This window comes from Canis aureus, chromosome 11, assembly GCF_053574225.1.
Source record: "Canis aureus isolate CA01 chromosome 11, VMU_Caureus_v.1.0, whole genome shotgun sequence".
Classification (NCBI taxonomy): domain Eukaryota; kingdom Metazoa; phylum Chordata; class Mammalia; order Carnivora; family Canidae; genus Canis; species Canis aureus.
Window position 1 is genome coordinate 47919502 of NC_135621.1, and position 16838 is coordinate 47936339.

A 16838-nucleotide genomic window follows, 5' to 3' on the forward strand; every position below is an offset into this window, starting at 1 on the left:
TGTTGGAGGTCCTTGACTTCGGAAGTGCTACCCGCTTATGAGAAAACCAATCACAGCACATTGTAATTATAAGCTGGTGAGATTCCTGCCTGGGAAAGCTAACAGCCAAGGACAACAAAAACAGCAACCTGGTCCTGTAGCAGCACTGCAGGGAGGCTGGAGGGGAGGCTGAGCGGGCAGCCTGAATGGGCTGTTCAGAGAGAGGTGAGTCAGAGCACAAAGTGTCCTGGCAAATCGAGGCATAGAATGTAAGATTCTGCTTCCTAGCCCGATGATGAGAATACTTTCAGCATTTTCAAGTGCTTTTGTTAAAGAAATGGTTGCTCGCCCCTTGGTGGGGCTGTCCCAGAGGAGAATAAACATGGAAGTCAGAGTGAGGTGAGAGAGAAGTGGAGAGGATATTTTAATGCAGGAGGTAACTCTAGACAGTGGGCCTCCCAGTGTTTCCCTTGGGTCCTTGGGTCCAATTCTGTCAGAGACCAGTGCTCTCCCAGGCCCCCTTGTGTGAGCTTGACCTCTTGACCACCCTGCAGACAACTGAGTAACTAGGATCAATTTGGTACCATCTCCACAAAGCGCCCCTCTCAGGCTTCCAACCCAGAGCCAGGAGTTTCCTTTTCGGTGACTGGAATGAACTGTCTTGGGCCAGATTTTGGCTAGTAGATTTTTCCCAATCTCAGAGTGTTGGCCTATTAACGTTTATTGAGATTCTTGATGTTTTGGTCTTTGTTAGACCTGCCATTGTATGTTCTGTTTCTATTTACCACACTTTCCTGTTGTTTCTTGCTTTTCCCCAGGCCTTTTACTGTAGTGAAGGAATTTTTTTGTTCCATTTTTTTCTCCCGGGGATTGGTAAGATCTACAGAACAAGGATCTTTATGGTAGGATGTAAGTTTTTCCCCAGTTTGGTTAAATTTGGGAACTTTGAGGAAGTTGAGTGTCATGTGGGAAGAAAATGGATCTCCACAAAGGGGGAAGTCCCAGAGTTGGGGCTGCATCGAGGCACTGGGAGCTGGGTTCATGGCTCCTTGTCTTCATTGGCATGTCTTCCAGCAGCCTGATGAATGTCCTCATGGGACAGGCAGCATGGGCATGGGGCCCACTGAGGGTTCTGCATCTGTGATAGTCCCTATTCCCCCGGGGCCAGCTGCAGGAGGCCTCACTAACCAGATGGAGCCTGGGGACCACAGGTGGCTCCAGTCAGCTTCCTCACCGTGCACACCGCATGCTGTCCAGCTCTGTGCTTCCAAGCCTTGGGGATGGCTTGTGTACTGGAGAAGCCTTGGGGATGGTTGTATAGTGGCGTGTATAAAGAGTTGATTTTTATGTGGGGGCGGGTAAGTGCTTTATGCTTGAGTGATACACTGGGGTAAACAAACTCTGCCCTGCTTCACAAACTCCTTTGCGCTCACTCCTGAGTCTCTGCACATCTCTGCAGAGGGTGTGGGCCTGCCAACACTGTGTATGTGTGTGCGTATGCACACTTGTGCACGCGCACATGCCTAGCTGCATGCATGTATGTCTGTGTGCATATGTGTTGTGTATATTTGTGTATATCTTTGTGGTGTGCCCTCGTGTTCATAGAGTTGACAAACAAGTTTGACTGCTTTTGTTCCTGCCATGACTGCAGCTGGCCTGTCCCTGTGTCTGCTGACCCTGCCAAGAGCCCCAGAGTGCCTGGGGTGTGGTCTGGGAGGTTGGGGAGAGTGGGCAGGGGAGGGGTGCCCCTAGGGCCTGGCAGCTCTGTGCCTGCCTCCACTCTCCCGCTGGCACTCAACACCAGCAAAGGGACATACTCCCTCAGGCTCGGCTAGAGCGCAGGCCCCTCACCCTGTGTCACCCAGAAGCACAGGTGGAGAGGGAGCCTCTCCCTCTCTCCATACTACTCTCTGCCTTCTTACCTGCAAGTGCCTGTCCTTAGTTCCTGCACCTTAGGGAGAATCCTGCCCACAGGGTTGTAAAACTTGGTCAGAGTAAATAAATAAATAAATAAATAAATAAATAAATAAATAAAAATATAGATGATGATAGATAGATAGATAGATAGATAGATAGATAGATAGATAGATAAAACTGGTCAGGGCAAGATTAGGTGGGTTGGGAAGAAATGAACTGACTTTAAGAAACAGAAAATAGATCTTCAGGAATCCTGAGTTCCTCCTTGCCTAGTCTGTGTTTGGTTCCTCTATACTTCCTCCAAAATGGGGAACATCAAATATCTCTTGAAATAAACCTCAAAGAGATGGTGTCTGGGAAGCTGGCCCTGAGGGGAGCTCCCTGCACCAGCAGTGGGTCACACCCACCTAGGAGGCCGCTGAGCCTCTTCAGAATGGGTATCTCTGAGCAGCTGAGGGCCACGTGGGGCCTGGGCCCAGACCAGCTTTGTTCGGGTCCCAAGAAGTCTAGCTTCTTTGCAAGTGTGCAAGCAGGGCTTAAAGTGACAGAGTGAAGCCGGGGAGGGCAGGCTTGGATTCTCTAGGCAACTTCCAAGCCTGCTCTCTGCTCCGGGCCCAGTCCTCCTCTTGGGACTCTTGGGGGTAACCGTCCCCAGGCACAGCCCTTACTCCATGCAGAGTGACTCACCTGACACTGACACTGTCTGGACCTGATACTCTACTCCATCTCTTCGTCTTTCAAGCCCTCCTGGACAATTCTTACTTAGGGAAAGGCAATCCTAAGTGCCTGTACATCACATCCAACTCCTCTGTCAGTGGACCCTACTTCATCCCCACAGCTTTTCTCCTGCACGTCAGACCATACCACTTAATTCCAGGCAGTGGACATCATTCCCAGAAATCATAGGAAATGTGAAATGTCAGGCTTCCATTCTTTTTGCTCCTGCTGTTCCTTCATCCTGGCAACGCCTGGCTTGTCTCCCCAGTCCTTGGATTCCCGTGGTCCTTATCGTCTGTTCACTTGACCTATGGCCTGTCCACACATTGCTTCACACACCTAAACAGAATCACCTTCGAGGGTCGGGTCCAGGGTCTATCTCACCTGCATACACTGCTCCCAATGAAATAAGTGCCCTGGCAGGTGCAGCCTTTGGGAGGGACCCTTGCCCACCTCCCCAGCACCTAGCCCTGCCCACCTTATCTCTTCTCCCAGGCCATACCTTCTAAGGGACAGTGCCATCTAAGTGCTAAGTCTAAACACTGCGGGGGGTGGGGAGACCTCAGCTCCCATCATGCCCCTAAGGGGGACCAGGAAAGGTGTGTGAGGTCCCCTACTCACCTCCTTGGTTGGAGGAGCAGTTGCCAGGCAAGCCATGACCTTCTCAACTGCTCTTCTCACTACCTTTTCTGTCCCTTCTCCCCTGCCTTTGCCAGGACTCTGTAGTAACAGAAACACAGAAACATATACTGGAAGGTCCTAGAACAGCTTATCAGGCTCAGCTGGACCAGGAGCTGAGCAGTGTCATGAAACCTCAGTGTTTCTCTCTGCGTCTCTTGGCTCTGCCCTATGTTGCATTCCCAGGAAGGCTTTCCTTGCTGGTCCTGAGAAACTCCAGGTTTAAGTCCTTTCCCCAAGAGCCCTAGCCAGAGGGGGAAAAAGAGCTTCTATCCTGGAGTCCTAACCAGAATCCCAGAGTTGAGTCTCATTGGCTTGGCTTGGATCATATCCTCATCTGTAAGCCAATCAAATAGGCAGGTATACACTGGCCTGCCCAGATCATGTGTCTTCCCCTAGAGTCAAGGTTGAAATCACTACCATGAAGTGTAGGGAATTGAAGGATGGGACACTCTGACAAAGGAGGGGGCAGGATCCTAGGTACCCAGAAGCCTTAGATGCCCATACCTTGGTCTGCAGCCATGGGCAATGGCCCTACTCTCCAATATCCATGGGAGGTATTATAAGGAGGGCAGTGCTTCTGGGACACCTCGGTGGCTCAGCAGTTGAGTGTCTGCCTTTGGCTCAGGGCATGATCCCGGGATCTGGGATCGAGTCCTGCATCAGCCTCCTTGCAGGGAGCCTGCTTCTCCCCTAGCCTGTGTCTCTGCCTCTCTCTGTGTCTCTCATGAATAAATAGAATCAAGGGGGAGGCGGGGGGATAAAGGGCAGTGCTTTCCAGACTCCTCCCATGCCAGCACACCAGGAGGCAATTCACTGAGTGAGAAAGATAAGAAAGAGAAGAAGCCATTGCTTTTGAGGAAATAGCTTTTGAGGAAGCCACTGCTCTCACAGGCACTCTAGCCCCTGGAGGATGCCCATGCCAACACCCTGGCAGGTTTCAGTGGCTCCATCCAGCACAAGCACCCACATACTGATGTGCTCGTGCATAGCCAGTCCTAAATTCTCAAACATGTGCACTGAGAATCTTGTCTCTCTCTGGGTAGTAGGCAAAGCTGGGTTTCCGGTCCACATCCCCCTGGGGTCAGGGTCTCTAGTTCCCAGCTGGAGGAGCAGGAAGAGCCAGCCCATCCCTGCTTGTCATCTCCCCTACCCCCCATGGCCACCAGGAAGCCAGAAAGGAAGGGTGGGCTGGGTGGGAACCCTCTAGCAAAGGCTTGCCTAAGGCCCCTCACAGGCACAGGAATGGGTCAGATGCTCTGAGATAATCTCCCTGCAGCAGATCCACAGAACTAAAACCTCTCAGCCTTCCTGCTTTTGTCCCAGCTCCATCTCTCCATCATCCCCACTCCACTCTGCCGGGGCCTCCCTCATCCTCAGTACCAAGAACAGGGCCCAGGGCTGCTCAGGGTCCATCCCAATATTGGGATAAAGCTTATAAGAGAATCCCTGTGTCTGTCTGGAGTTCAGGGTCTGGAATCCTTGAACTCACTTTCTCTGGGCATCTGGAAGTGAAGGTAAGAGGCTCACCTTCTGAGGAATGGGACTAGGCAGGCCCATGCAGGGGTCCCCCAAGGTCCCTCAGCAGTCTCAGTAGACACTGTGTGCCTGGTTGCCTGGCTGGGACCCGAGAGCCTGCCTTGCAGGCAGTGGCTAAGCTAGAAGTCCTACTCCCATGCAGACTCTGCCAGCCTGTCGCCTGTCTCTCATCACCCTCACTTGGCCTCATCACTACTCCATATTTAGGGCTCTACCCACCCTTGTGCCCACATGGGCACTTTCTTTTTCTTTCTTTCTTTCTTTTTTTTTTTTGGCACTTTCATTTACAGAATTAAGTGCCTGGCCTTGGAAGCTGGAGGGTAAGTGTGGCAGGCCCTGCCTGTGACATCTGCTCTCCGGCCTCTACTCTGTGCCTTCAGGGACCCTGGGCTAGGGAGTGGCTTTATGTCACCATCTCATTTCCTAATTACCAGTCACACATCTTTGTCATCTCCTTCTTGTGAAGACTTACAACCCATGACCCATCCTGATCAGAGTCTCTTCTGAACTCCGCTGTCCTTTGGGCACATCCTTCTGCTGGCCCAAGCCAAGGTCAGGGAGTAACCTCGGAGCAGTAGCAGCATGAGCAAGGGATACTTGTGGGCACTGTGAAGAAATAGCATCCTAGAGATGATAGCAGGTGCCATACTCCAGGATGGGTCCAGACAGAGTTCACCTAGAAAAACACATCCCCTCTCATGTTTTGTTCTAGTGGACATAGCAGCTGGATAAGGCTTGCCTCTCTCACCAGAGGGAGGCTCCTGGCCTGGGGCCTCCAAGTAGTCCTACCTTGGGATTACTCATTACTGATTATTATTGTTGTTATTTGCCCCTCCTGGGGTAGAGTACCTACCACATGGCCTTAGGGCCTAGGTTTGGGGCCCCACTCCCCATCCTATGGGTACAGCCTCATCTTCTCCCCATCCTGCCAGCTAATAGGCCCTTGGGCCCCTGTCGTGCAGTGCAACGGGAGCTTGTTCCTTCTGAAAAGGATTGCCTCCAGTTCAATCCCGTTTGTGGAAAATACACAGAACTTGTTCAGCCTTAGGGAGAGAGGATAGACATCTGCTTCAGACCTAACTCTCACTGGAGATGGTCATGAGTCAGGGGACCTCTCCAAGCTTAGCCTCCACATCTGTTCAAAATGAGAACCATCAGGCCTCTCTGGGAGCCCTGCTGGGTCAGGGTACTGTGAAGAGGCACTGTAGGTTTAAATTAGGTTTTTTTTAAAAAAGAAAAAGAATTCATGGAGGCCTAGCTCTGGCCTTGGGTCTGAAACGTACCAAGGTAGACAAACTAGACCAGTGCTGTTTCGGTCTTTCCGGGACTAGGTTGCTCCTAGAGTTGATCTTCAGCATGTGTGCATGCATCTGTGTCTGACAGAACAAAACCCGAGTGGACGCACATGTGGCAGTGATGGGACCTATGCAGAATTTTGACCCTGGGCTCCATCGTGAGGCCCTTGGGACAGGGCTGAGGGAATCCCAGCCAGATTAGGTTGAAAGCAGTTCCCCCAGGCCAGCCACCCCCTAGGGCCCTTGAGCATGGAGAGGTGAAAGCAGAGGAAACTGCTCTGGGGTCTTGGTGTCCCAGGCAGGGAGCTGGCACCCTAGGCCTTCAGGGCCCGTTTCCTGAGCCAGAGCCCCTTGGCCCCAGCAGCCAGGCCTCGAGGGCCATGTCCTTTGGTGAGTCTTGGTTTTCCCCAGCAGGTGTTCTGAGTCAGCCTTTATTCTGTCTCCCGCCCCCCGCCCCCCCTCCCCACAGCTGCCCCAGAGCCTGACTGGACCTGCTCCCACGTGATGGCCACCCCACCTGGCAGCCTCCAGGGAAAGGGCTTGGTTTGGAGGCTTGCCTGGGGCCAGCCTGGATTCTTGGTCATGACCTGAGGTGGGAGAAACTCTGGTGCTCTCACCAGAAGGAGTGACTTCCTGGGAGATCTCTGCCTCCTTTTTTCTGCTCTTTTTTCATGTAAATAACCCGGGCCTAGGACTAATTCTTTGGTATTAGCTAGAGGGGAGTTTTCTAAAAGATGGAGTTCCTGGGAAATGTTCACCCTTTTTCCCTTCTGTCCTATGACGGAGCCTTGGCCCTTGGTTCCTGGGGTCAGCACTAACTAGTCCGGGAAAAGGAGACACTGGCCTTCCCCTCCTCCTCTCTGCCTCAGAGGGTGACAAGTCCTATCTCTCATCCTTGTTGTCCTTCCCCAGGGGGAGGGCAGGGCTTTAAGGCTCTAGAGCCAGGAAGGAGGCATCCTGTACAGAACTTCTCAGAAAAGTTGGCTTGCCACACTCTGGGGAGAAACCCAGAAAATGAAAGCTGGTGGGGGTGGGGACAAACCGACGGTCTCATCTTGTCAGCATTGGGTTCAGACACGTCCCGCTCCTTGCCCTCCGACTCTGCCTTTCCCCAGTTTGCTGACTGAGGTTTCCCAGGCTCCCTCCGAGTTCCGAGTTCCGTAGGGGCTTCCCAGCCTCTGTTTACACCCAGTCGGGGGAGGAGCTGGGTAGCTGGCGCCCGTGGGGGCCCACTTCTCAGACAAGATCCTGAAGGCCAGAGATGCATGGCAACCCCCCAACCCCAAGGAGTGTCTCTGCACTGCTCTCTCACCCTGAAGCCACAGTGACTTCTACCCCCTCCCTACACACATGCCCCTAGGGACTTGGAAGCTTGGAAGGTGCCTCCTGCTGAGGAAAGGGCCTCCTTGGACTTCCAGCTGTGGAGAAAACGGGTGCCAGCAGGGGACTTGGACCTCTGGTGTACCAACTGCAGCATGGCCTCTGCCCAGCTTCCCTTCCCTGTCTTGAGAGGGAAGACAGAGCCCCGTGTCTCCGTGGTGCCAGCCAGGACAGGACCGGGCTTGCTAAGTTCAGGAGCTGGCCACAGCGCAACTGGAACAGGAAACGCAGCTCCCACACCTGGCGGTTTACTTCGTGGCCCCTGGGAAGGGCCTGCTCTCCCCACTGCTGCTGGTGCTCAGGGCCTACCTCCCTTGGAGGATGGAGGCTTGGGCACAGCCCCTCCTGGCCAGAGCCCCAGGTTATGCTGATGTCTGCCCCTCGGACCTTCACAGAACAGGGCAAGGAGCGGGACGTGTCTGAACCCAATGCCGGAGTCTGGGGGTTCAAAGGAGCCTCGTGCACCCAGTGCCCCCCATCTGTCTGTCCAGTTGTCTGGGTGGGAGCAGATGCTCTCTTACCTCTCCTTAATGCGCTGGGGCCATGGGTCTAGGGGAAGGGAGAGGACCATGTGGGCTGGGCACTTCCCATATAGTATGAAACTTAATCACCGCCCCCCACCCTGCCTAGAAGTGCTATTACAAAGACTGCTGTCTTTGTGGTGATTTCTCTGCACAAGTGGAACTGTATCCCGTTAAGTTGAATCAAAGTCTTCCTTTTTAAAGGGTCTCCCCAACCCCAGGGATCACTCTTGGGGGTGAGGAAAAATGCATTCTGCCCTCCTTGCAGGTAGTGGGCAAGGTTTCCTTACCCCTTTGGGAAATACAGCTTATAAAATGTGGTTCACAGAACTAACATTTCCTTCTTGATACTCCCGCCCTGTCCACCCCCAAAAAAAACACACATTCAGAGTAGTTTTCCTGGGATTTCCCCCCTGGATTCAGTGATGGGAATCAGCGTAGGAATGAAGTTGTGAAACCCGCACACGCTAGTCCTTCGTCCAGGCTGCTTTTTTTTCTCTCAGTAAATCCCCACTGCACAAATTTTCCTCCAGGGCATTGCTCAGATCCTGGGCTCACCCTCACCACGCCTCCCTTCTAGGAAGATAGATTCTGCTGGGCTGGGGGTGGGGGCCTGAGAGCCCCCAGGGACAGAGACTGGCCTCGGTACCAGTCCCAGGGTGGCTCTGAGGTCCCTTTCAGGCCCAGGCTTTGTATACAGCACAGGGGCCTCTGACATGCCGAGATCTCTCTGGAGCCTTTCCCCACCTTCCTCTAACCCACCAATGGCTCTGCGGCCCCTGGGTATTTTCTTTGGCTTCTCCTGCGGCCTCTCACTAGCAGTTTGCTTGGTGCCCTTTCAAAGATGAGCCTGGGTACTAAGAGCAAGAGCACTGCGTTTTTCAGGGTCATGTCTCTCTCCTTTGCCTCCACACCCACCCCAAACCCAGTAGGCTCAGTCAGTTATAACTGGTATTCTCTGATTTAAAATTAACTGTAAAAAGCTTAAATTGTATTCGGATTATAGGAGTAAAGCACGCACATTGTAGAGAAATAACCTTAGAGAAAAGAAAAGATGAAGGATGTCCTAGAATCCTGTCAGACACAGCCACATTTGCACTCTGGTGGTATTCCATCCCAACTGATTCTAGTGCCTCCTTCTGGTGGGGGAAGGGGGGCAGTCTGTCCCCCACAACCCAGCCACCCTGTTCAAGAGCCTTGAATGACTTCCACTGCCCACTGTCCAAGCCCTCTGGTGCCAGCCCAGTCCTTCAGGTATCCCCTCACCCCCAGCTGAGCCAGCTACCTGGTAGTTGGTCCTCCAAAGTGCCCTGCCTCGATTTCTTGCATCAGCAGAGGATCTGTCTGGTGTTGTAATCTTGGCCCTGCCCCCATTCCCACAGGGCCATCTTCACCTCAGATCCTACTGTTCCTTTGAGGCCTGGCTAGGCTTAGTCAACTTCCTCCTTGAAGCCTTCTGAGCTGTATACCACTCCCTCCCCCACCAAAAAATCCTAGAAGGACCCTTTCTTTTTGGTCTCTGGGGAAGCTGAGATGCAGTATTTGTTGACCAAATGACTGCCTTCCTGAAGTGAAGTATCTCTTTCTAATGTCTAAGGATTTGTGGCTGTGTCTTAGTCAAGGGACAGTGTCTGGCACACAGGCCTGTGCCTGCTTTATGGGGGCAGTGGGGGTGGCATGAGCCTTTTGCCAGGACTGCAGAGTTAGAAGGAGTTCTGAATGCTGTGGACCTCGTTAAGGCAAAGCCAGGCTGGGGAAGGGGAGCCTGTGGGAAGCAGCAGCTTGCCAGCAGGCCAGCTCACTGACAAGCCAGCCCAGCTGGGGGATTCAGGCATAGGCAGCTGCAGGACCTGGCAGGTGCAGCTGGCTCAGAGACTGGATCTTCCCCAACCTGGGGGCAGCACTGCTTGAAGGCACACCCGTGGTCCCCTTGGCTTTCCACACTGTCTTCTCCCTCCCTGCAGTGTGTGGTGTTGCCGGTCCCAGCAGGATTATGAGGTCAGGCCCCCTGTGGGCCTCAGCTGTTGTGAACAGGCTGGGTCCTGAGTAAGACAAGTGCTGCTGGGGGGAGGGCAGGTGACTTCCCTTCTCAGGATTTTACACCATGGTATTTTGAGTTTGAGAAGACAGTACTCCATAATACCATGTCTGATGTCCTCAAAAATGGTTCTGGCTCCTGCCCTAAGGAGGCTCCTGGGTCCATGCAAAGTGGCTGCTGCTGTTTCTGGATGATATGGGCAGGGGAAGTAGGGGCACAGGGGAGTCTTGGGCTGGTTTGGAGCCCCAGCCCTGCTATTACCATGCTTAAGCCCTGCCTGCCTTCTCTGGAGCTTGCCTCTCCCATCCCAGCTCAGCCTCAGAGCTAGTTATCTGCAATGGGCACAGTGGTGGGGTTGTTTCCTGCCACCCTCTCTATCTCAGACCGAGGAGTCTGAAGGGGACCAGGCAGCAGGCATTTCTGAGTGGAGGAGGGGCATACCCGCAGACAGGAGTTCAGAGTGCCAGGAGCTTGCTGCCTTTCACATCAGAAGCCATGCCTGTCTTTGAGGACACTCCCCTCCCTGTGCCTAATTTTGTCTTGGTAGAGATAAATGTCCCATAAAAGAATGGGTACCGATAGAGTCCAAGGGCACTCTGGGATCAAACCATTCCTGAGCAGATAGGATTGGGTCCTGTTTGTATTCCTCAGAGTATCCAGGGGGCATGAACAAGGGTATGAGTTGGAGAGTAAGCCTGCAGATGCTTAACCAAAGTTGTCTCCTGTCTCCCCTCTCTTCACCATCCTTCTTGGCTCAACATGCTTTGACTGTCCACACAGGGCTACACCTCTGTCTGTGCAAGTGGTGTTCTGCCGACAGGCAAGCTGGGCACCCAGGGGCCAGGTACCCCCATAGAGAATAGTGGCATCTGGCATGGGTTCCTCAGGGAACAGAGCAAGACCACAGACACCATGCAGGGTCAGAGGGCCCTCTCCCCAGAATGCTTTCTCTGCTGGGCTCCTGGGATAGGGCTAAGTGACAGTATAGATTTCTGGATGGCAGAGGTTTCTTTTTCTGAATGAAGGAAGAACAATCATCCGTCAGAGGGAAGGTTCTGAATGAGGGGGTCCACAGCCCTCCATAAGGATACCTCCCTAGAAACTCGCTGGGAGCCCAGTGGTGGGCTGAGTCCCCATCCTTGGCCCCTGGGCCTGAGATCAAGGTGTCTGGAGGTGACGGAGTTAGGGGAGCATCTCTCTCTGTGGTCTTTCCAGGTCTGCTACCTGTGCTACAGCCTGCTGACACTGGCTGGGGTGGTAGTCAGCTGCCAGGATATTACTCCAGACCAATGGGTGAGTATCCCTGGGGGCTGAGATGGGAGGCTGTGAAAGAAGTGCTGAGGGAGCAAGGTTCCCTTCTCTTCCCAGTGTCCCACAAGGCATTCCCAAGGGATACTGACCCAAGCTCCTCCCTTTCCTGCCCTACTTCTGACCAGGCATTCAAATCCATTCCTCTCTTTCTCTGATTTTGTTCTCCTTACTCCCCTGCTGTGGCTGGGCCTGGTCTATGCCACATACACCCTCCCCCATGCACACCCCATCCCTGCAGGGAGATCTGCAGCTGCTCTGCCTGCAGTTGGACCGCCATGTCAGCACCCATATCCGGGAGAGTCCCCAAGCCATGCACTGGACCAGACTCAAGGACCTGGCTGCCCAGACCTATATCCGCTGGCAGGAGCTGCTGGCTCACTGCCAGCCCCAGGTGGTGACCTCTCTGACCCCTAGACTAGGGAGGGGAGGGAAGTGGTCAGGCCAGCTAACCAGAGCCAGCAGCATGTCCACCCCCACTGCAACTACTGAGCTTCTGGCTGGCCATGGGTGGAGAGGGCAGCGCGGGTGGAGGGGGGGTAGTGGAGATGCCTCAGAGGACCTTTATCACTCTTACCAATAATCAAATGCCCAGGGCAGCCCAGGTGGCTCAGCGGTTTAGTGCCGCCTTCAGCCCACGGCGTGATTCCGGAGACCCGGGATCAAGTCCCACCTCAGACTTCCTGTATGGAGCCTGCTTCTCCCTCTGCCTGTGTCTCTGCCCCCACCCCCCCCTCTGTCTCTCTGTGTGTCTCTCATAAATAAATAAATAAAATCTTAAAAAAAAAATCAAATGCCCAGGGCAAGGGTAATAGGGGGAGATGAGAGGTCAACTCCTGGGCAATTGCAAAGAAAAACCTCACCCTAGGGAGTAGTAGCGGTGAGCAATGCCCCAAGAAGGGGCACCAGATGCACCAGTTGTCTACCCTCTGTCCACTTGTCCCGCAGGCCTGAGGCTGGCCCCCTACTCTGCTGGGAGGGACCCTCTCAGTCTGCCCTGGTCCCTCCAATTCCTGCAGCAACAACCTCCATGCCCCTGATTTTCTCGGGCTCTCTTAGGTAATAATACTCATAGCTTATACTGAACAATGACCCCTTTACTCCATGAGACAGGTATTGTTACAATCCCATTTCACAGACAAGCTAACCAGTCACTGAGAGATTGAATAGCTTGCCCCATCACGAAGGCAATGTGTAAGTGTCAGAACCAGGGCACACATCTGGCCTGACTCCGGAACCTACAGATTTAAGCACAGTCCAAGCCCTGCTCTGGCAGCCAAGCTTCTGGCTTCTATCCCTCTGACAAGCAGCACCCTCTGGCTTAGGGGGCCTCTTCCCTCCCCTAGCCCCCAGGCCTTGACGGAGACAGGCTGGGTCTGATGAGCATTTCTCCACTCATCCTCCCAATGCTCCTCAGGCTCCCAAATTGTCAATCCTCTGACTTTTTTCTGCTTGTCCTTCCTTCTGTAACCTCTGACTTGGGGCTGACACATTGGCCACAGGCTGTGGCTTGGGTCTCAGATTTCGCAAGTCTCTGAGAAAGCTGGAGAGCAGACCTCACCCTCAATCCCCAGGGAACTAGATCACACTAGTCTCTGGTGGGAAACAGTGTGTTTGTCATGAAGAGAAAGAAAAGTGACTGGTGGCCTGGCCAAGTCAGGGGGCAGGCCCCACCTTCCTATCACACTGCCCTGGGCCTTCAAGCCACAAGGAGAGGGAAGCCAGGCAGAGCACGCATGTGCTGTGGTCAAGTAGCCTGTTGACCCGCCGTGCCCTCTCCTGCCCTGGGAGCCATAGGACTCTTGTAGTTCAGCACCTGGCATCAGGAGGCCTGCAAAGGATGCTGATGCTGGAGAGTCCGGGAGCTTCAGGACAGTGGGCACCACCCGGGCCGGGGCCATCATACGGTTTTTCTCTTTGCCACAGGCCCAGTACTTCAACCCCTGGAAAGACAACAGTCTCCGGCTGTTGGCTCAGGCAGGAAGTGAACAGGGCTCAAGGAATAGGAGGAAGCAAAGAACAGAGGCCAGAGGAGGACCAGTGTGATGAAGCAAGAGCCTGCCTCCACGCTGCCCCTGACCCCGACAGGACAATGAACATGATGCCTCCCTGCCCTGGCCTACCCCTCAGCCCTCCTTCCCATCCCGGCTTCCTCCTCTGCCCCCAGGCCTTTATGTCCACACTCCAGTTTCCCAGGGCCCTCCTGGGCCTTCCCCACTCTCCTTCCTTTCTCTGTCACTAATGTGAGCTTTCTTTGTGCACACTAAAGTCTTATTTCAGCATCGGTGGCTTAGAAGATTTCCTCCAGTCCCTGTCCTAAGTGCCCAGTGTCCAGTTTCCTGACATCCCTGCTGGTGCTGTGCTGAGTTCCCACCTCGACAGTCATGTGACCCAGTCGTCTTAGGCTCCACCCCCTGCCCCAGAAGGCTCTTTGTAAATCCTGAGGGAGGAGCAGTTATTCCTGTGGCCTGAGAGCTGTCAGAAACCGAGGGAGCAGGGATAGGGAATGTCTGTTTGGACCCAGTCCGGGACTACCCGCCTCTCCCTCACCACTCACTGCCCCTTCTGGGAAAGATCCACAGAGTGAGCTGTAATTACACTTAATTCAGTTTATCATTGAGTTCTGAAATCAACTACCCAGAATTAGAAGGGGGGGGGGTGTGTGCCAAAAGACCATTCTGGATGCTGCCTTCCCTCAGGCTTACCCAAGATCAGTTTGGTGGGTTTTAATGACGTGCTGGATGTCTTTGGCCCATCCCCCTTGAGGACTGGGTGGGCCCTGTGCACCCTTGGGGAGATCCCTGGGTATCCCCAATCTCTATCTACTCCAACCCACAGAGTCCATTTTAGTATCAGGCCCCTCCTGACTTGGGTTGAAAGAGGGGGTTGCATGGGGCCATAGAGGTGGAAGTAGCACAGGATGACCCCTGCACCAGTGTGGCTGTGCCCACTCCTCAGCTCAACCAGATTGCTGATGGAGCTTCACCATGGCTGGTGCTTGCGACTTTCTCAGTTTATGTGCCCCTCTCCTTTGCTCCTTCATGCCACGGGGGTTAGGGTAAGGCAGGCTAACTAGGGAAGAAACTCCCCCCAAATAAAGGACCTTCAGAACAAGTGGCTCAATCAGCAGAGCTGAAGGGTAGGTAGCTCATCACTTTCTGGGCCTGTTTTATTTGTTTTGTTTTAAGTAGGCTTCACACCCAGTGTGGAGCCCAACGCAGGGCTTGAACTCATGACTCTGAGATCAAGACCTGAGCGGAGATCCAGAGTTGGACGCTTAACGCCTGAGCCACTCAGGTGCCCCCGAGACCTGTACACAGCTGCCTCCCTTGCCCAGAAAGCTAGGAGCTGGGGGCATCTATAATTCAGAGGGCACGAGCTCACAGCAGCATGCTAGGTGCCATACAGGTCATCTCCCTGCCATACTCCCTTTGCCAGGTGAGAGATGGAAGAAGTCCTTGGCCAGGGTGACTCGGATGCCCAGGTGACTCGAACGAGAGTTCTAGTTTCTGTTCCTGGCCACATCACAGGACTCCCTGGCCGGGGCGCCACTGAGGCCCCCAGCGGCATCAGGTAGGCCTGAGATCCTCTGATAAAAGAGCAAAGGCTCCATTAAGCCAACCTCCTTCACGTCCCTCAGGGCTGCCCCTACTTCTGACATTGCACATCTTAACAGTTAATCCTCAGCTCTTCAGTTTGCTCTGGAAACCTGGAAATCACCTTTGAAATTTCCCCTCTTTGTTCTCACTGCCAAGGGCAGAGAGGGAGTAGGGAAGCCTAAGAGGCTGAACTGGGGAGTTTCCAGTTCTTTAAGTTGTCCCTACGTAGCTCTGAGAAAGAGATGGCAGAGGGACGTCTGCGGCCCTTCTCTCCAGTCCTGGTCCTTGTGCACTGACCCCACCTCCCCCGTTCCCCAAACACACTCATCCCCAAGAGGGAAATAGATACCAAGGAGAAAGGAGGTGTTGGTGACTACTCAGTCCCTCCAGAGACTTTGCTGTAACCTGAGCAGAGGGGTGTGCTTTGAGGTCACCCAAGGGCGTCCCATATCTCCTGGGACATGTAATGGGCCCTCTCTGGAACTGGCTGGGAGCTGACCAGATCTTCTCAAACTGGTCTGGGACCAGAGACTCAGGCTCCTCTAGGCCAAGATTTCCACAATGGTGCTGGCAGCTTCACCACTTGCCCTTTCCAGATCCCTGAGCCCCTGGGAAAAGACTGAGGGATATCCTGATTGAAGCCACTGGGAAGTCAGCATCCGGGGCTGTGATGACGGATGTTTTCCTGCTTCCTTTTGGTGATGGTGGCAGGGAGGGGCTGGGAAGGGAAAGGCTTCCCAGGTGGACAGCTTTGATAACTCTCCTGTAGGAGGAAGTAGAGAGAGGAAGTCCTTTTCCTACATCCCCACTCACCTCGGTCCCCAGGCCCTCAGAAAGATCCCTGCAGGGTGGCTGACCCGGGCTTTCTCATTTCCCCCTCTGTGGGTTGACAGCAGCTCCTGGATCCTTTGTAAGTCAGCCAGGCAGTGCTGACTGGAGAAACTCAGTGTGAATCCTGGGCTCCACCCGGTCTGAGAGCTGCCTCTCAAGAGCTAGGGGTAAGGAGCTCAAAGGAGGGACACCATGGCACATAAGTGGGGGAGGGGGCGGGGGCTTGCTTTTCAGATAAGACTCCTGGGCCCATCTATAGGGACTGGCCTCTGCTGAGCTGCCAGCGGATCTTTAGAGAACCTTAGAAGGCATTTAGCATATCTAGGTCTTTCCTTAACTTGGCTGCAAGCAGGTGAGCAGGAGGGTCTGTCAGGGTCTAAGGCCTGAGGCATAGGTATTTTAAATAGAATATGCCAGACAGGCCGTAGGGAGTACACGACAGGTACAGGAGACTTCTTTTGTTCCCCCTTCTTAATCTAAAACCCAGGAATCCTCTTTTTTGACCAGTTGTGCTTTTATTAAAAAGTATGAATCATGAGCAAGTAGTCATGCAGGAAACTTTATCCTCTGTCCACCCACCCATGGAAAAGGCCAGCGCTGGAAATGAACAGAACCCGGCAGGAAATGAGTGCAGGTAGAACAGGGGGTTGGGGGGGAGCTGCAGCCTTATCTTGGAGGAGCACTGGGGAGGGAAGGGCAGTGATGGAGAAGCCCGCCATAACGTCCAGAAGACTGTACCTGCCAGTGAAACCAAACCACCTTTCAAACTTTCCACTGGGGCCATCTTGCAGATGGAGCCAGGAGCTCAAGTCTCTGCCTGGTGGGGGTGGGAGCAGAGGTGAGAAAAGCCGCAGGAGACATACTGTTTGGAGCTTAAAAGCTGTCCAGATGCACTCTGACTTCGTGGAAGGATAGAACTGGGAGTCCCAAGACCTGATTTAACATTCTGATCTTGCTAATTATCTATGTGACTTTGAGCAGGTTGCTAAACCCTCCAGAGACTCATTTTATCTCTAACATCAGAGAAACAATAGCT

At 53.7% G+C, this 16838-nt stretch overlaps 1 protein-coding gene across 11 annotated transcripts in view; it reads left to right on the plus strand.

Annotated features, from left to right (window-relative positions):
- Positions 1-13654, plus strand: part of FAM178B (family with sequence similarity 178 member B) — a 107162-nt gene extending 93508 nt beyond the window's left edge. For 10 of the 11 annotated variants that reach the window (XM_077915159.1, XM_077915160.1, XM_077915162.1 and 7 more), the window contains 3 exons: positions 11280-11357; positions 11614-11766; positions 13299-13654. In XM_077915159.1, the coding sequence (XP_077771285.1) occupies positions 11280-11357; positions 11614-11766; positions 13299-13418 (351 nt within the window). In that variant the 3' untranslated portion in view covers positions 13419-13654. The remainder of the gene's footprint in view (positions 1-11279; positions 11358-11613; positions 11767-13298) is intronic. The other variant, XM_077915161.1, reaches the window with a different exon arrangement.
- The last annotated feature ends 3184 nt before the right edge of the window (positions 13655-16838 follow it).